At 35.4% G+C, this 20,116-nt stretch overlaps 1 protein-coding gene across 6 annotated transcripts in view; it reads left to right on the forward strand.

Moving 5' to 3' along the window:
- Nucleotides 1-20,116, forward strand: part of LOC135497818 (uncharacterized) — a 205,727-nt gene that overhangs the window by 62,947 nt on the left and 122,664 nt on the right. For all 6 annotated transcript variants that reach the window (XM_064787758.1, XM_064787754.1, XM_064787757.1 and 3 more), the window contains one exon: nt 860-1,053. In XM_064787758.1, the coding sequence (XP_064643828.1) occupies nt 860-1,053 (194 nt within the window). The remainder of the gene's footprint in view (nt 1-859; nt 1,054-20,116) is intronic.

A 20,116-nucleotide genomic window follows, 5' to 3' on the forward strand; every position in this document is an offset into this window, starting at 1 on the left:
AGGACCTGCGGTAGAAAACTGGCAAGCTGTCATTGGCTTGAACTGGGTGAAGTAAGCCATCATCTTCTCTGTGATATCTCCATTCTGCAACATCTCCCCAAGGAAGTTGAGGACAGTTCCCCCTTTGGCTTGGGGTGAGGTCCTCTGGGATAAGTCTGTAGTGCGTCCTATTCGAGAGTTGTCTCTCAGCTTCCTTAATGTAGTCATTCCTGTTGAGGATGACCACTGCTGAACCTTTATCCGCTGGTATTATTATGATCTGGTGCATGGGGAGGAGTTCTGAGATAGCTTTTTTCTCAGCAAGCATAAGGTTCTGAGCGTGGGGTGCCTCATTGAAGATGCGGTCGAATTGAAATTAATTAGACTCGATAAAAGCCTCGTGCGCTTGGGGTCCTGGGGGGTTCCATTTGGAAGGTAGTTTAAACTTCTGCTCCATATCACTACAATCCCTGTGATGGTTCTGGTCTGAGTCCCATACGAGCTTGGCAAAAAATCGACGGCGTGGGCCTGCGGTGAGCTGGGTCCTGGGTTTGGACTGGGTTGGGGCTCTCGGTGGGTATTCTGATGCATACGGGCCCGACCTCTGGTTGGTGTGATCCTTGGCTGACCCCTGTGGAAAACCCTGCTTCTGGTTGGTAGATGCCGGGTTTTGGAGGTTAGATAGGCTGGTGGCAATGGTGTCCCTTGAGAGGGGGGACTGTATGTCCTGTCTCAGCTTGAGACTCTACCGCACTATTCTGTCCTTAGCTATAAGGTTGTTGAGGAGGTCCATGGATGAGAGTCTAAGTTACAGTCGTTGCCCATTGGCTTTGTCCTCTAGTTACATTCTGGAATAGCTCATAACTTATATTTATTTCAGTCCTCTAACAATGCTAAATTGGAGGAAGACGAATTGCACAACAAGTTAATGGAGGAACTGACACGAAGTCTTGAGGCATTGGAAAAGCCAAAATTTAATCAAATTAAAGAAGAGTTCAAGCTCGGTTCAGGATTACTATTACCCGAGTATAAAGCAGCAGACAGTGCGAAAGCGTTGATGGACGCTTTATTTAGGTAGGCAAAGCTGGGCGTAAGTACTTATTGAACGAATGCAATATTTGAATTCCAAATGAGGCGGTGACATTTTTGTCAAAAATGAGTTGAGTGCATGAAGCAACCATTGGCGCTCATTTTGAATCAAGTAACCGCTAATAAACCCTACCCCGAAGGAATGAGGTCGCTAGATCAGTGGGAGGAAGCAAAAAAATATGTCATGTCCGAGAAATTAAGAAGACACACGAGTGTAATTTAACTCTTGAAAAGTATTATGGTGATGAGAACTATTTTGGGTTGTGGATTGACTTGAGAACCACTGAAGATAATAATCTGGCAGTGGAAGAGCACTGCAAAACACAGAATTCAGTTGACTATCACAAAAGATGGGACAAAACGTCCCTAAAGGTCCAAAATGCATATCTTTATTGTTTCAGATGCACAGTTTAAAGTTCAAAATTCTCAAATCGTGAGCATCATGCACTAATTACATTTTATTAGCGTGTATTAGACAAGCACGAAGTGTGCACTAAATACCTTAACTTTTGCGGTTTATCAATGGAGACAATAAACAAGAAAGATATTGTGTACGCTTTACAGAAGTTTTTTTCTAAAACTTGGTTTGGTTGTTACACTTGGTAATTTGTCTGCAGGGTATCTATATGACAATGTCCCATCCCACGGCCCCAATAAATATATCTCTTTGAAAAATCTCATGGATTAATCTCTTTGAAAAATCTCATGGATTAATCTCTTTGATAAATTACATTACCAGCTGAGCTGTATGCTTCGAATGGAGCTGTCGCTTCGATACCTTCAGCGTTATTTATTTACGAAAATTTTAATGCCATTATTTCTGGTTGTACAAATTGTGGAAAAACTCACTTCGTCTTAGATTTGTTGGAAACTTACTATAAAGGGAATTTTGAAAACATCATTGTGGTTTGTCAAACCTTTGAATACAATAAATGTAGCGACTTTATCGACTGTCTAGCTCTTCACTGACTTCAGAAACTCGACAAAGCCGTGGATATTTCACCAGTTCTTTAACTTTATTCAATCGTGATACCCATCAGGTCCACGTAAAATATGTAAATACAAAACAAAAGTCCCCTAAGTTTAATAACAAAGCAGTGAATTAACTGCACAATATTGATAAGTCCAGTACGTGCTGCCCATGAGGAAACCAGCCCTGTAAAATATTTAGTCGCCCTCCAATTGCAAGCACCCCGCTGATACTACACACAGTGATGATCGGCATATTTACCTTATCTACCGAATGGCCAGCTTAACCAGTGATAAAGTAATTTGGTCAACTACAAGGCAACCAGGATGTGATAGCAAGGTCGGTTATGTAACAACATGTTGACCTCAGCCTTTGGTCGGGCAACTCAGCAGGAGGTTACCTGGCTCAGATGAGCTGAGAGCTAAAGTCAATAAACTATTCCTCAGAAACTCTACCCTCATCAAATATCCATCCCCCCCCCCGGCATCTAAGGCATTTTCCATTAGTTGGTAGGGGATGGTTAGGAGATAATTTTTACAGGGCTGGTTTCCTCATGCACATGGCCATGGGTCAGCAAACTTAATCTCATGAAATTTGGACAGCACATGTGCACTAATTTAGCCGCACTTACACCACCTGAAAATGGACCACCAATCTTGGTTCGGGAACCAATGCCGCATCATCGAAAATCCACCAAGCGCTTACACCAGCGCTGCAGCTAGTTATAAAAATCCGGCTACAGATGGCGCGCAAACAATAAGCAGAAAGCGCCATTTCGAAAACGCCACCTGGAGCCGAACCATCTAACTAGCTAATTGCCGATCCATTTGCGCTTACACCACGACAAAGCCGAGCTTTCAACAAGCCGGGCGAATTTGGACCATCAAGCTTGGTGGGACAAATTCGCTCGGCAATTTGTATCGGCAATGGATTGCCGAACCAATTTGTCGCGGCAATGTGGTGGTGTAAGTGCAATTGGTCCACCAATATTTCGTGGTGTAAGCGCAGCTATAGTGTCTAAAAAACCGGATAAACATGGCCAATATAAAATCAAAACATCCTCTACAGTATGTACGAGGTTTACAGATTATGCACATTGCCTAATAAATGAGACAACGGAGTCTGAAAGCTGTCTTCCCCAAGACAGTGGATTTCCGCCTGGACAATGGAAGAACAGGCCGTTACTCTGGCCAAGGGACTCGACATCACCAATATGTGTATAAGTGGAACTGTACACACAGAAAAAAACTCAAACTGTGGCCAGAGTTACAATCAAACAATCGGCCAAGAGTGGATTTTCAAAGATAGAAACCTCATTTTTATTGATCCCAATATCGTGAAAAGAGACCTGAATAAAATATTGCTTGCTTCCATGGAAGTTTACAATGGTTCAAATACTCTTTTTATCATTGACGACTGTGCTAATTTGCAGGCCAGTGAAAATAAATCTATCAAACTTTGAAACTTGGCGATTTCGGGAAGGCATTAAGAAATTACTTAATCAGACTGAGTTACAGACAACTAGTCAAAACCCAGCCACTCCTTGTCAAGTATGGTTCGAACAAATTATAAACGCAAATGGAGATCTTGAGGTTTTAGTTGCCACTTGCAAGACAAAATAATTCACTGGGAAGCAATTCACTTTTAACGACCTTGTCTACATGTCAGAAAAATACATCTTAACATCTGACAGAATCTACCAGAGCACTTTCGCCTCCAGAGTTCATGACACATTTAGAAAAAATGGTCATCAAGGCTTATTAATCTTTAGCAGGTTGGATTTTACCGAATTGTGACAGAGATAATCTGTACGAGGATCTTATGAACGATTACATCGTGATGAATGAGATGGAGAGGTGGACTGGTGTTTCTTAATTTGAAAATTGGTGGGCTGATGGCGATGGCTACAACGTGTTTACTTACTCTCAGCAACCGCAACAGAACGTTAATTCCCACATATAGTCAACCATTAAATTTACAGGAAATAAATGCAGAGTGGGGAGGGCAACCTGCAGGAAACAACACCCAAAGAGAAAGATGTAGCGTCTGAGTCGAATCTAACTGAGTCAAGTGAACGTCAGTTCCCTAAAAAGCAGAGATCACCTAAGCAGATCGCTTGGTCGTGGGAGTTGGGTAGATGCTCCAATGTAAAAAAAACAACATGGAAAGATGGATCGTGTTAATGGAAAAATGATCAAAGAATTGCCACCACCCCGCTAATTCCTAAAAGTGTAACCCAGCGAGCTGGAACTAATGTAGAAGCGCCAAAAACGTCTGAACAACCTCAATCAGCGTCTGAGACCGTCTTGTAGTAACATTAATTGTTTGTGGTTGGCTATCCCTGTGACATTTATTGCTGGAATATATATATGCAGGCAAAGGTTTGCTCCAATTGAAAAGGAAACTACTCGTGGAGAATCTGGCTAAACCGTATGCTTCGCTACCAACAATGGGGAGGCCAATGGAAATTTTAATGGAGAACTAACGCTGATCCATCTCCAACCTCGAAACAACTCCCATATCCAGTTATGGAATGAGTGTTTGGAACAGACTTTGATCTGACTCTATCAATAAAACAGAACATTAAAATATTCGAAAAGGACTGGGTATCTATCTGGTAAACCTATCATAGCATGATAAATATTTTTCCCAACCTTGTCGAGATTAGAACCAGCAGAGCTGGCGCTTCCAGGGCTTCCGGTGGATATCTAATGTTTGCAAACCTGAAGTTGAACTGACTGAGCTAATACTTACACAACAGATATGGTGAATCATTAGTGTTTTATAGTTGATAAAAAACATTCACTGCGGGATTGCTCTTGGAATTACGAATGGGAATTCCTGTTAATGATTTTTTTTACTGGGAAGTCGGCTCCGCTGGGATTAACGAATGGGAATTCCCGTTATGTTGAGAGAAGATGGTTTCAGAATACAGAGAGAGATACTTGGGAAGTGTGTGGGTGTTCTGCCCGGTTGGAGCATGATAGGTGTAGGATTTTGGGTGAAATATCTAATCTAGGTGTGTTACGTGTGTTTTCGTGATGTTCGTTTTTCGAGGTGTAACATCCTTCGGATATGGAAAAGTCAGGAATATTTGAGATTTGGATGTGACGGATTTTAAGATTAACGTTTTTGGTGAAGAAAATTGTTTTGATGATTGATTTAGACGTTTCTTTTAGGAAATTAAGGACTGAGGTATTTTAGTGTTTTTCGTCTTAAAGTTGGAATATTTGTATTTCGTGTTGCCAAAAGCAGCTGTTTGATCGTTGAAAGTAGGATCGACGACCGAAAAAAGGGGTATGTTGTCATTTTTTGAATTAATCAGCCGGGGAAGTGGTAAATTATCATTTTTTTTGCAATTAATCAACCGGCTGGGGGGGGGGGGGTCAACGCGAAATACAGATATACTTACTACAAATTTTAGCCGAAAAATACCCTCAAGCTATGGTTCTATTATCTGAAGGCCTCGCAATCTCCGCTGCTACCTTAAAAACTTAAAAATTACCTTACCTCTCTCTCTCCAAAGGCTCTGCTTACTCTAAGTCAGATATTTCACTAAAAGTTGATATGCACAAACTAAACATTTATCATAGACATGTTGAAAACCGCGCGCGATCTTGTAGAAATGCCTACTTTAGTTTAAGTGGCTGTGGTATGTGTTATCAAGGTCTCCGGATTGATGCGAAAGTGAAACTTTGGGAGAGCGTGTGCTCTCCGTCACTATTTGTGACCCGTGCTAGCAAAATGAGTCGGAATGCGCATATGCTAATTATGAGATATAGCACAATACATTGTAACATGTGGATTTTGACGAAGTTGAGGTTTCTGCAAAAATGAGTTCATAAACACACCATCAACGATCCCAAAGATCAAAATAGCGAAAAAAAACATTGTAATCACCTTAATTATGAAGTTTTTTGAGGGGTATGTTTGCAGAAGTCTTTGTTTTAGCTAAGGTTTTCTTCAGAAATTGCCATTTTCTACTGATTTCTCCCTGACAAGCCAGAAATCGCATTGCGCCATATTTGGTATCACTAGAATCGGGAATCACCCTAGTTTCCAAATATGGCATTGGAATTCCATTTTACGTCATCCTGAACCAATCAGAGCAAAGCTTGTGAACCACTGCAGGCGTAAACAAAACCAGCTTGTTGCTATCCAACCTATGAAAGGCGATCGCTGATTGGTCGAGACAGCTTGAGCAGTGCATTGTGGGAAGATGGCAGCCCCCAGTTTTGATAATTTGAGGAGTAAACAAGTGTTATTTTAGGAAGAAGTGTCGCATTTTTGAGCATTTAACTCGGTATTTAGTGGATGTAAGTGACTGATTTTGTAGAATGGATAAAGGGCACAGTGGGAGTGCTCAGTGGTATGGTATGGTATGGTATGCACACATGGCATGCACACAATTGATCTGAGTCGGGGCAATTTTCGGAAACTGGAAAAGTTGCAGGGTTCCCTGATCAAACGATGCTTTGGTTTATCGAAATGTTGTCATCATAGCCCTCTATTAGAGGCATTGGATATTGACAACCCGCGGAAAGTAATCGAACAGAAGCAAATTGGACTTTTAAGAAGGATTCTCTCCATCGATTTTCATTACAGCCAGATCCCGTTAGCGAAGGTTAAAAAGCGAACCTCAGGCTGCAAAGGCAAATGCCTTGAGGCCGTGAGGTTGGAGTTTCTCTTTGAATTGCCCGATGATGTTGTTATTAGGGTAATCAGGCGTGATCAGAGATTAGCGCAATCTAGCCTAATCTCCTATGGCATGTCTGGCTGACCTACCACAGCAGGTGTTACAGAATTTGTTATCGTTACTCCTGCCTGTAAGTGGCACATCATCTGACAAAATCAGAGTGTACTCAATGTAGGCCTAATGGCAATGCTTCAGATGAAGACCTGATTGGTCCTGTCGGATGCTTGTTTCTATATTGCAATATTGTAGTTGATCATGGTGCAGGATGTAACTGCTTTTTCGGACTGTTTGTTTATAGTAGGCCTATGTGAAAAAAACATATTTTTTTTTAAGTTTTTCATCAGACTGGTTAAAACATGTACCTTGCTTTTTAAGTTAGGCCTGTAAACAATAATGATGTAGGGGCCTTGAAGGCTTTAAACAATATATTGTTCCGCCCTGCGAAGAGCGATCGTGTGCAAAGCGGTGGGACAGAATGGGGTACAACTAGATTACCCTGGGCTCACTGTTATCCATCCGAATTTGACCACCCCCACCCTTACTCTTAGGAGAGGAGCCTTGCCTCTATCTCGACCTAACTTGAAAATAGTACACATCCCTGCGACCTATATAATGTATGCTATTGCGTGGCCTACTTACTGACACAGACTCCCTGTAGCCAGGTCAGAACTATCCGTCCAATTTCAACTTAAGCTAAAAAAATTGCAATGCATCAGGTGTGGATATACTGCCTATCCTGCAATGTCCAGTTTAGCATGAAGCATGCTGTTTCATCTTTACCTGTTCTGTTAACACACAGACCATGCAGACCTTGGCCTAGGAATTTTATGGTCAGTCTGGGGTGAAATCCCAAGGTGTATTGTAACAGTGACAAACAGGAATATTGCTTCAAATCTGCCAAGGGTTTGTAGAGTGACTTTGAACGAAAATTTCATGGACATCAGATAGAAACCAATGCAGAAGCATACACTGCTTCTCTGCATCACAATCATTGAAGCAACTGTTCCTTGACCAATCCATGACTCATCATTATATAACATTATATAACAATTCATGGCACGAATTCAGCAACACTGAACCCAGTAAGACAGGTAAACCTAACACAGCAGGTGGTGTCTGTAGTGCAATAGCAGATGTCTAGGAGGAAGGCCTTGGAGTGCAATCAATCAGCTTATCTGACCTATTATAAACATCCAGCTGAGAGGCATTCCACCAATTTTGCTCATCTTTCGCTAACGGGGTCTGGCGGTCATGTAAAGCACGAGACGTCGTCATTGGCACGAGAAAAATTAAGGGTACCCTGTGTAACCGAGTGTTTAGTTCGTCGGGCCCTCTTCCGCCAATGTCCTGTTTGTAAATCCAACAGGTAGGCCTAGACGTATCACCTGGGAGGAGAATGGAATTGTCGATTCGATAAAAACCTTATGTGCCAATCTAAACCGGAAAAACCATAAACTATTGAAGCTTTTACTTTCACCCTTATGATCGCTTTTTTTTATTCGTTCTCTGTATATGATTTTTATTGCATATTTGTGTTGTCTGCTCCTTATTTGGAGGTTTTTTTACAATAAATTATTATCATTATTATCATGGTTATACAAAAACTTATCTAACTTTCGGGGTCCAACTTTTCGGCTTGGATTTCAACAAGTGAGGTTTCGTTGGAAAACTGGCATAAGCGTGTAAAACCATAACCCCTCGTTACTCTCTTATTTCTTGCTCTATCTTCACAAACGAAATATCACCCTCGAGAATAGTAATCTCTCCAACTCCGCTGCAGACTCGAAGTCAGATATTTCACTCAAAACCCAACGCCTAACACTCCACCAATGATAAAGTGATGTTTGTTGTTTTTCATTTCCCCACTTAGTTGGTAAACATCTTTCAACGCTGCCTTTTTCCTAAGTTGTACTCAATTCTCTGGATGTAGTTCGCTGTAGAGAACAAACGATGCATCAACATTCTGAAAATCAATTGTACTTTCATTTTCTCTTTTTAATAACGTAATCAAATACCTGTTTACAGTGCTCATCAAAAGCATTAGATTATCTTTGTAATTTGCAGCAGCTAAATTGTGTCTTCTCATTTCGTCTTGATACCCATTTTTATCAATGGCTTTGAAGAGATATCCAGCCCCTGAAAACGCAACGGCGTTGACTACAGTGCCAATCAACAATCCAGCCATTTACAAACTGAGAAACCCTGAAGAGATGATGATGGTTAAATAAATGATAGAGAACTAAAATATGTCCTCGCCAATTTACCAACCTTTCAATTACATCAACCAATCACCGAAAAAAAAAATCACTTTTCTAAAAATAATGGTCCCTATGGCAAGCCGATTTATTGGATTTACAGAAGTATCAAAAGGACAATAACAACTTCGTATATATCTTAACTGTCATTGCTTTATTCAGCTGCTATGCATAAGCTCTTCCTCTCATGACTAAGAAGGGAGAAGAAGTGAAGGATTTATTTGTCACTATTTTCAAAAAACCGAACCAGAGAAACTACAGTTTGACGATGGTAAATGGTTCTACAACAAATCATTGAAATATTTACTGGAGAAAAATAACATCGAATGATTTTCAGCTTTCTCAAACAAGAAAGCAGCTGTTGTTGAAATATTTAACTGGACTATAAAAACAGGAATGTGGAAATATTTCATAGCGAAAGAGACTTACAAATGGTTCGGAATCTTGGATGATTTAGTAAATAGTTACAATCACACATTTCACTCATCCATTGGAATGAAACCCGTCGAAGTAAGAAAGGAAGAAAATGCCGGGACTGTCTGGTACAACCTATATGGTGCATTTCTACTTTCTAAAGATTATGGTCAACCAAAATACAAGATTGGTGTCAGTGTAAGGATAACCAAGTACAAGACAATATTATTTGCTAAAGGCTAACTTATTTCACAGAAGAAGTTTTTAATAAAAACAGATAATTTTCATAAAACCCCTTGTCTACCACGGGGATTATCAATCAGAAATAATAGACGGTTATTACACATATCTTCGTCACCTCAGTATCAAGGTCAGACATAAGAAAGAACATATTTTTAGTACGATTCAGTCTTATTTTCATGTCCACACCATTGAGCAGATATGGCACAGATCAAGGTGCAATCTGCCAAACAGATCAAGCTGTCTGCTTTACGCAATAAATTTGGCCCTTGCTTTGAAGCCACCATTAGTGTCGGCTGCTGTAGGCTCGACCTTTTCAAATTTACCGGGGTCATCGGCAAACCAGAGACCCGCCTGAAGCTGACTTTTCTTGGCTTCTTCACAGTACGACAGCAACTTCTCAATATTCGCCCTGTACGGATATGTGTTGTTAGAAGATGTGACCAATTGTCCGTTTAACGATAAATCAATCTGACTGAATAAGCTGTGCAGCAGATTGTTGACAGGACCAACCTTTGCATTCTCTTCCAAGTCTGTACCATCAGCGTTGGTAACTTTGAGCTTGAGATAAAGATACGATGGATTCATCTCCGCGATTACAGACAAAAAAATCGATAGGCGTGTCATCGGTAAGTGTACCTACAGGCAAATATTCGATGTGCTGTGACTTTTCAATGCTTGGAAGCGTTGGGGATAAAGAAAACCACTTAATATCGTTGTTTGCACATCCACATCCACGTGTTAGTTAACCGAAGATACGAGATGCTGACTTTTTTGTAGATGCTCTCAGACGCTTCGCCTGTCTACGACTGGTGAGAGGCGTGGAGGCTTTCCGCTTTTTATTCGAGCCGCTTGGCGTTTCTTGGGCCAAATACCTAACAGAAGAAAGCACGATTCTCCCAATATTCTTGCCAGCTTCAATAGCCCTTTGTTTCGCAGCCTGTTTGATATTTCTTCCTTTAACAAATCGCCGGCAAATTGGGCACCCGATTGCAGCAGCGATTTTCCCGCGGTTTTAGCCACATATTTCTGCAGAGGGATAGCCATAAAATCCAAAACCAAAACGGCACTAACGCTGCTCAAACCATCGGTTGATTCCGCAACCTAAACAGCCCTAACGCCTGCCTCATACCCGCCATAACACATTCATCTGATACGTACGTCACTACAAAACAATAAAATATTAGATAGATAATCGTCACCGCTAATACATCATCGTCAAACTATTTGTTACTTTGTGAAAACTCTGGTCGTCAGTCCATCGATTATAACAACTCAGGCGCGTCCCTTCAGCTCTACAGTTACGGTATCAATATGAACCCCAGATCTCGTATTTTACTCGTATTTCGATCGTATTCTGTATCAGCATCGTAATCTCTCGTAAATCCACAGGGATGCCTAATCTGTGCATCGAATTCATCTCGTATTATAAGCCTCGACTGCGAAGTCATGCAGAGCAGATTCTCGAATTCTATCGAAAAGATTAAACCCCTGGCGTTAGTCCGATAATCCACATAGTAACATATCGAGAACCATCGTTAAATCTCGTAAAATTAATCCTTTATAATCGTGAGTAAATCCGATCGAATCCGATCAGAATACGAGACTTTTCCATGTGGGCCCAGGTTTTCAGTTCTGCAATATGTTCTTAGTTTCGCATTACTGTGATTGAGGCCTAATTTAGGCATAATCCGCTGGTCGATCAATCTCGTATATCGGTCGCTATTCATCGCTTTTATTCGGAATGGGATCGTATATCTCCACGGGTTATGTTAACGATATCGAGTATTCTCGTATTTCTTCGACTTTGAAAAAGCCGTTAAGTACATCGCCCATACGAATCGTTGATACCACTTACAAAGAACCAGACGTTAGTAGATTACGGACATTGCATGATTGCCTTGCAATGTTTGCAATAATTGTAGTGAAAAATATGTGTATTGCCAATGGAAATACATGTTAAAATCAACAATGTATATACTGATCACGAATTGTATCAAATATCTACCTGGGTAGTAGGCGTGGTGCATTTATGGATAGTCGACACTCTAAATAGCCGTGAACTTTACAATAATAATGTCCTATTCTTGTCTGTGAAACAATGGGCTGCATAGGAATAGACCCTCACACACATCATTTGATAAACCCTTTTGTTGGATTGGTTCTATGCACCACTAAAAAGTGTCAGAGACTCAGAGAATGTTTTCATTGTTTTAAATGGTTATACTCTAATCATTTAAGATCGAAACCGAAACTAGAAATAGGGGAATCACCTAAAAAAATTTGATTTAACTAAAATATTTTTTATATAAATAAATGGCGACGTCAATGAAAACACTTAAGTCAGATGGCCTATCGAGAGATGAACTGAAAGTTCTCGCTTTCAGGAACAAAATCAAGAATTATGGTTCACTTTTAAGAGAAAAATTAATTGAAAAGTTGAGTCAAATTCCTAATAATATATTGGATGATTTTGAAGTGAAAATTGATTCAGATATTTCAAAACTTTCACAAATTGAAAAAAGAGTGTTGGCTCAGCGAGTAGGAATTAAAAATATTAGAAAAATTCCCAAGACTAAGCTAGATAAAATTTTAGAAGAAAAATTACATGGAGAAAATATAGATATAAAACCAATACCTGTGAAACAAAAAAATTCAATCAGAAAACCTTTGTTACAACAAGTCAAACAAAGAGGGCATAGAAACTTTCAAAATCTTTCAATTGAAAAATTAAAATAACTTTTAACAAAGGATCCTATTCGAAGAATTTTAAAATCTGATTTGGTCAAACAAGCGAAAGATTTAGGAATTGGAGTAAAGAATGACATGAAAAAATCATCCATAGCAAATCTAATTGAAAAACATATTGAGTTTAGAGAGTTCAAAAAATCAATTCCGCATTCAAAGGTTATGTTAATCATTTCCGAATGCAAGGTTTACCTAAAATTGGAATAAAAAATTATCTTGAAAAAATCAAACCAGTTTTACAAGAAACAATTAATCAGGAAAACAAAGTATGTTTAAAAGTTAATATTGTTTTACATGTTTCAATAAAGAGGAAAACTGAAGTTCAAGAATTTCAGTTAAGGTCAGTCCATATTCTAGGTGTAGGGGAGGAAGTTAATTATAATTCATTAATTGACACTATGCTTTTAGAATTGAAAAACTTAGTTCAGAAAGGCTCAGGATGGATTTTTTTTGAGAAATTACAAAAATATATATTCATACTGTCAATTACCTACCATTCTCAGGAAGTTCATATATTCCACTTCCAGAAATTATTCAAAAGAAATTAGCAGTAATCAATATACAAAATAACGATCAGAAGTGTTTTAGATATTCAATCTAATGTGCATTATTGAATATCCCAAAAATACAGAAAGAGTGTCAAATTACAATAAACCTGAATTTGACACTATATGTTTGAAGCATTAGAATTTCCAGTGAAGACTGATGACATAATAATTTTTGAAAAGAAAAATGAAAATTTGGGGATCAATGTGTTTACTTTCGTAAAAAAAGTAAAATACAAAAATATATTTTATGATATTTGTCCCAGAAGAATTTCAAATAAAATTTTAGAAGAGAGAGAATATATTAATTTACTTTACTACAAATCAGAAGAAGATGTAATTGAAGATGAAAAAATTGAGGAAATTAAGGATAATATAAACTATCACTACGCATGGATTAAAAATGTCTCAAGATTAGTTTCAACACAAAAGACTAAACATGATGGAAAAGTCAAAATATGCTTTAGGTGTATGAAGTTAATTTCAGCTGCTACAAGTGAACTTCGTGATAGGAGATATAACGACCACCTTACAAATTGTAAAAAAACATGAGATTTGCAAGATTACGTTACCAACAGACAGAAAGAATATCTTAAAATTTCAAAAATTAGAAGCGATGCAAAAACACCCAATCATTATTACAGCTGATTTTGTATCTTACTTGAAACCAATTAATCAAAAATGTGGTGGAAAAACTGTTCAAACACAACAACATATTCCAAACAGTTATTCATTTATTAATTCAATATAATCAACATGATATTCCAAAAAAGAATAAAATATTTACACATATTCAACCATCAGAAGATGAGGATATTGCAGATCATTTCGTAAAGAAAATTAATGAAATATGTTTTGCACTAGTAGGAAAATATTTACTAAATCCTCAACCTATGTCATCTTTAACTGAGGAAGAAGAGGAAAAATACACATCAGCACAAAATTGTTATCTTTGCAATAAAAATTTTACTGATATCAATTATAAAGTAAAAGATCATTTCATTTCACTGGAAAATACAGATGAGCAGCACATACTGAGTGTAACCTACAATTTCAATCTCCAAAATTTATTCCAATCTATTTTCACAATCTTTCAGGTTACGACGCACATCTTTTTATAAAAAAATTAAAAGGAAAATTGAATGTAATTGCAAACAATTCTGAAAATTATATTTCCTTTCGTAAATTCTTACCAGTAGGTGAAAGTCAGATTGAAATGAGGTTTTTAGACTCATTTCGATTAATGCAATCTCCTCCTGGATAAATTAGCAAATAATCTACCAGATTCTGAGAAGAAAAATCTCAAAACAAAATTCAAAAATGAACAATTTACTCTTTTAACTAGAAAAGGAGTTTACCCATATGAATTCATGAGTTGTTTTAACAACTGAACTTCCAAGTAAACAAGATTTTGATTCTAAATTCAATAATTCAAAAATCTCTGAGAATGATTACCAGCATGCAAAAAATGTCTGGAATGAATTCAATTGTAAAACATTCAGAGATTATCATAAGCTATATCTAGAAACAGATGTAATTTTATTAGCTGATATTCTAGAGAATTTCAGGAATACTTGTACAAAAATTCATTCGCTAGATCCAGCTTGGTTTTATACATCTCCAGGATTCTCATGGCAAGCTACGTTGAAAATGACAGACGTTGAATTAGAACTTTTAACTGACTCAGATATTTACATGTTCTTTGAACAAGGAATTCGAGGTGGAATTTGTCAAGCAAGTCATAGATATGCAAAAGCGAATAATAAATATTTAGGAGAAAATTATGATGAACATAAACCTACAAGTTACATTAACTACATCGATGCTAATAATCTTTATGGATATGCAATGAGTGAAAAACTTCCCTATAAAAATTTCAAATGGATGTCTTCATCTGATATTAAAAATTGGATGAAAATTCCATGTACACTGGAAGTTGACTTAGAATATCCTAAACATTTACATGAGTTACATAATGACTATCCTTTAGCACCAGAACATCTAAAGAACAAATTGATTCCAAATTTACAAAATAAAACTAAATATATTGTACACCACTCTACACTAAAGTTCTATATTTCTAAAGGATTAAAATTGACTAAGATTCACAGAGGTGTAAAATATAATGAAACAGATTTTATGAAAAAATATATTGATTTCAATACAAGCCTAAGAGCTGAAGCAAATAACAAATTCGAGAAAGATTTTTTCAAATTAATGAATAATGCATGCTTTGGAAAAACAATGGAAAATGTCAGGTTGAGGGAGAACATCAGTTTAGCTACAAATGCAACTCAACTGAGAAAACTTGTGAATTCTAATAACTATCGATTTAATAACATTTTCAGTGAAGATCTTGTATTAGTACAACAACAACAAGTTCAGATTTATCTGAATAAGCCAATTTATATTGGTCAAGCAGTATTGGATATTTCGAAAAATTGGATGTACAATTTCCATTATAACCACATCCAGAAGACATATCCTGATAAAGCTCAACTACTCTACACTGACACTGACTCACTAGTATATCACATTTAGACAGAAGATATTTATAAAGATATGCAAGATGACTCACACTTATATGATTTTTCAAATTATCCTGAAGGGCATAAATTCTTTTCTGAAACAAACAAAAATGTGGTTGGGAAATTTAAAGATGAGGAAGCTGGACATGAAATAAGTGAATTCATAGCATTGAGATCAAAATTATATTCATATATTACTGACAAAGATGACGTCAAAAAGTGCAAGGGTGTTAAAAGACAAGTTGTAAAAAATGAAATAACATTTGGAGAATACAAATCTGTACTACTTGATAAAATTCCAGTAGAAAAGCAAATGAATGTATTTAGGTCAAGAAGTCATCAACTATATACAGAAAAAGTGACAGAAGTAGCACTTGATGCAAATGACGATAAAATGATTATGTTGAAAGATGGTATAGCTACTAGAGCGTTAGGATCTAAGTAAAAATATTGAATCTAGAGAGTTATTATATAAATAAATGAGTTTTCCAAATTACAATAAATTTAATTCTGATGTATATTATCCATTAGAATTTAAAGAAAATGAAATTTCGAATGATTTTTTAAAGATATTGACTATATCAGTAAATTCAAACCAAAATTTTAAAATGAATACAAATTTAAATCCTGAGTCGAAAAGTCGTTTAAGCTTTACTAGCTATAAACAAGTACAAACCTATTTAAAAGATTGTACAATAAAAAACTGGAACAGCCAAATAAAATTTGCACTATATTGTGCAACAAGTGGTTGTGGAGTTAGTTGGAATGATCACATTTCTAACAGTTATCCGCTAGTCAAAAGTATTTTTCAATTTCATGTATATTTCACGATTAGAAAATTTTTACACGAATTAAAAATTCCATTACCTGGAGATAAGGATTTTAATGAAAAAATGACTCCTATAATAAGCAAGCTTATGAAAAATTAAAGCTTGAATTTAATACAAATTTAGATTTTAATTATTTTACTCATGGAAAAATAAAACTTCTTGATCTTACAATGGATGGAAGGTATTACTTATCAAAACCTTTCAATTTCCCATTTTATGCAGATGGAATACATTATGCAGATATGAGACATAGACTACCTATAGACAAATTGACATTTCTACATTCAGATGACTGGAAAAATTATATTACAATTTATGGAAAAGGCTTAACACATGAAGGATGAAGTTAGAATAAACGAGTCAATTCGAACTTATGTATATTGTATTCTTGGTGCACAAGCGATGATCAGACATGATATTATAGGAGATACTGGATTAGCATTTGATTCACAAAAACAATTTCAAACATTAGTAGAAGATGCAATTGAGGGACAAACATTAGTACATTCAATAAAAACATTCCAAAATGCAAGTTTGCTTATACGTTCAAAAAAACCGTATACAACTTTATTTGAAAAAGTGGGAAGTAGGTTAGATTTTGCTATTGGATCAGATTTGCAATTAATTCCATCTGATATGAGATTACATATGGGAATAACTGATGGATATAATAATGCACTTTTGACTGCAAATTCAAATATGAAATTTGGTATAAATGATAACATCAATGTAAGGAAAAAACAAAGCATTCCAAAAAAGAAATTAAAAAATAATTCCAAAAAGTACACCTCATGAAATTAAAAAAGAAGAAATAATTAAAAAAATTATTCCAAAGGGTATACCTCATTAAATTAAAAAAGAAAATATTCATGTTAATCTTACTATAGGACTTATTGCAGCAGGAATGCTGGTAGAAATGATTTTATAAAATAAATGAATGAAGCATATGAAAAATATAAGTATCCTAGTACAATGACATTTTATAAAATAATGAAAACAATTAATCCAGAGATAAAATTTTAACAAATTGATCAATTTGTAAAATCTCAGCAAAGCTACCAACTTCACAAAGAGCAAAACAATAAAATCCAAGGACATATAATAGCCTGTCGTGAAAATGCTCTTTGGTTTTGTTAGATATGTCAAATTATTCAAGACAAAATAAAGGTTACAAATGGATTTTATTAGCAATTGACACTTTCACACGAAAAGCATATGCAGAAAAATTGAAAAATAAAACAAAATTTGAAGTAAAACATGGATTTGAACAAATTTATAATGATTCAACACTTATTATTACAGATTCAGGAAATGAATTTCTGAATAAACCAATGCAATAATTATTCAAAGAGTTAGAAATAAAACATGATATAGTTGATATTGGAGATCATAATGCATTAGGTTTAATTGATAGATTATCTAGATCAATCAAAGAAATTATTTTCAAAGATTTCACTGAGAAAAATACTGTCAAATGGGCTGATACTTTGCAAGATTACATTACTGCATACAATGAGAGACCTCACTCTGGCATTTTAGACTTTAGTCCAAATGAAGCTAATATACATTCTGCGGAATTAGTTGAATTAAATACAGAAAAAGTATGCTAGTTGAAAATAAATTTAAGATTGACAACCTAGTTAGAAAGAAATTAAAGAAACCTATATTTACGAAAGGATACAAGCAGATTTGGTCAAACAGGACATAGACAATTAAGAATATTGAAGGAATTCATGCTATTTTGAATGATGATTCTAGAGTAAGATTAGACACGTTACAAAGATTGTAAAAGTATTAGAAACTATAGAAGAAGATCCAGTGGAAAAAGTTGAAAAAGAGGTAAAAATTGAAAAAATAATTAAATATAAGGACGGTCTAGATTCTTAAAATATCATTGAGAAGTATGATTTTTATAGAATTTTTATTCTATAAAGATTTTACTCTTCAATCTTTAAAGAAGGAATTTTACGTATATTTTCAGGAATATTTTTCCATTTTCTTCTAGATAATTTATCATAAAGATATTCTCCTAGTCTTTCTAACCAACTTCGCAACTTTGTAAAATTCTCATTAATTTCATCCTTTAAATTGTTGATGTTATCTGTATTTCCTTGTATTTTTTTGTTTATATCTTCCAGTTGTTCTTGATCTAATGGAGTAAATTGTATATTACATATGTTAGTCATTTATTTTATTTTAAATTTTTTTATATAAATAAATGACAAGTGATACTTCGTTTGGAAAATATTTGGATCCTTGGAGATCAAATAAAATAGCAAAGGGCTTGAAAGCCAAAAGAAATTATGAGGTAATTACACATAATCCAACTTCAGTAAATCCTGGAGAAACATTATATGTAAAAATTCCTCAACTTGAAAAAGGACAAGTTATTGTTCCAAAAAGTATAAAACTCACATTTAAATTATCAACAACTTCAAAGGTAAGTAATGCAGCAAATGCAGCGACTGCAACATTTGTTGCAAATGTTGGAAGAAATCTTGTTGATAGAATTACAATGAAATTAGGAGGAAAAACTATGAATGAAATTGACAAAGCATATATCTATAATACATTTAAGGATTTTTGGTTAACAGATGAACAGAGAAAAAATCGTGTACAACAAGGAGTTGACAAAAATCAAAGACAAGGTGCAAATAAGAAAGATGCCTTAGTTACTGCATTTGGTGAACGATATTGTATTCCAATTGAGTCAGAAATCTTTGATGATTTTCTTCCATTTTATCCTTCAGCTATTTTAGAATCAATTGAATATAATATGAAATTCAATGATGCAAAATTTGTAGTAGCAGGAACAGCAACTACTAAAACATATTCTGTCACTGACATTCAACTTGAATATGAAACAATTTACTCTCCAGAACTTACTGATACAATTGAATCTTTGTATTCTGACATGAGGTTCTTATATGAAGATACCCATTTATTGAAAACTGAGGCTATTGGAACAAAAAAGCGAGTTAATATCAATGTAGATGTAAATCGCGCTTCAAAAAAGGAATTCTACTTTTTTTTTTAAAAAGCGCTTCTGACTATGACTCTGAGAAAACTAGTTATCAAAATCCAGATATTACAAATGTGACTATAACATCTGAAGGTATTTCTCACTGTTTATATAAGTCTGGGATGAAAGCGTATAATTAATTTGATGAGATTAAAAAACATTTTATGTCAGAAGGAACGAAAACATACAATAACAGCATGATGACTATTGAGAAATATTATGGATATGAAAAATTTGCACTCTGGATTGATTTAAGATCGAAACAATCGATACAGATCCAATGCATACATTTTAAATCAATATAGTCGCAGATCATTTTGATTTTATCGATTAATTTTTCACATTCTAATAATTTTATTTCATAAAAAACTTGTTCTAATTCTGAAAACTCTTTACTTTTTTCTAACATTTTTATAGGTATTTCCTCAAGTGAGTGGAATTCTATTATCATTTTATTTCATAATAAAATAATTAAATTAAAATAAAATAATAATAACTATTATAATAAAATAATAATAACTATTATAATGAAATAATAATGGAATAATAATGACTATTAAAGTCACTTTAATAATGGGATGATAGAACTATTAAAGTAACTTTAATAATGGGATAATAATGAACTATTATTTGTATTAATAAATAAATGGATGAAGTTACAAATGAAGTTACAAATAATGAAAAGCCTAAAAATCCTAAACGTGTTGAATGGGGTAAGAAGATGGGAAAATGAATAAGGGTAAGAAAAAAAATCAAGAAATTGAAGAAAATATTGATTTTAATGAATATTACTACGTACC

The sequence above is a fragment of the Lineus longissimus genome, chromosome 13 (genome assembly GCF_910592395.1).
Source record: "Lineus longissimus chromosome 13, tnLinLong1.2, whole genome shotgun sequence".
In the NCBI taxonomy this organism is placed as follows: Eukaryota; Metazoa; Nemertea; class Pilidiophora; order Heteronemertea; family Lineidae; genus Lineus; species Lineus longissimus.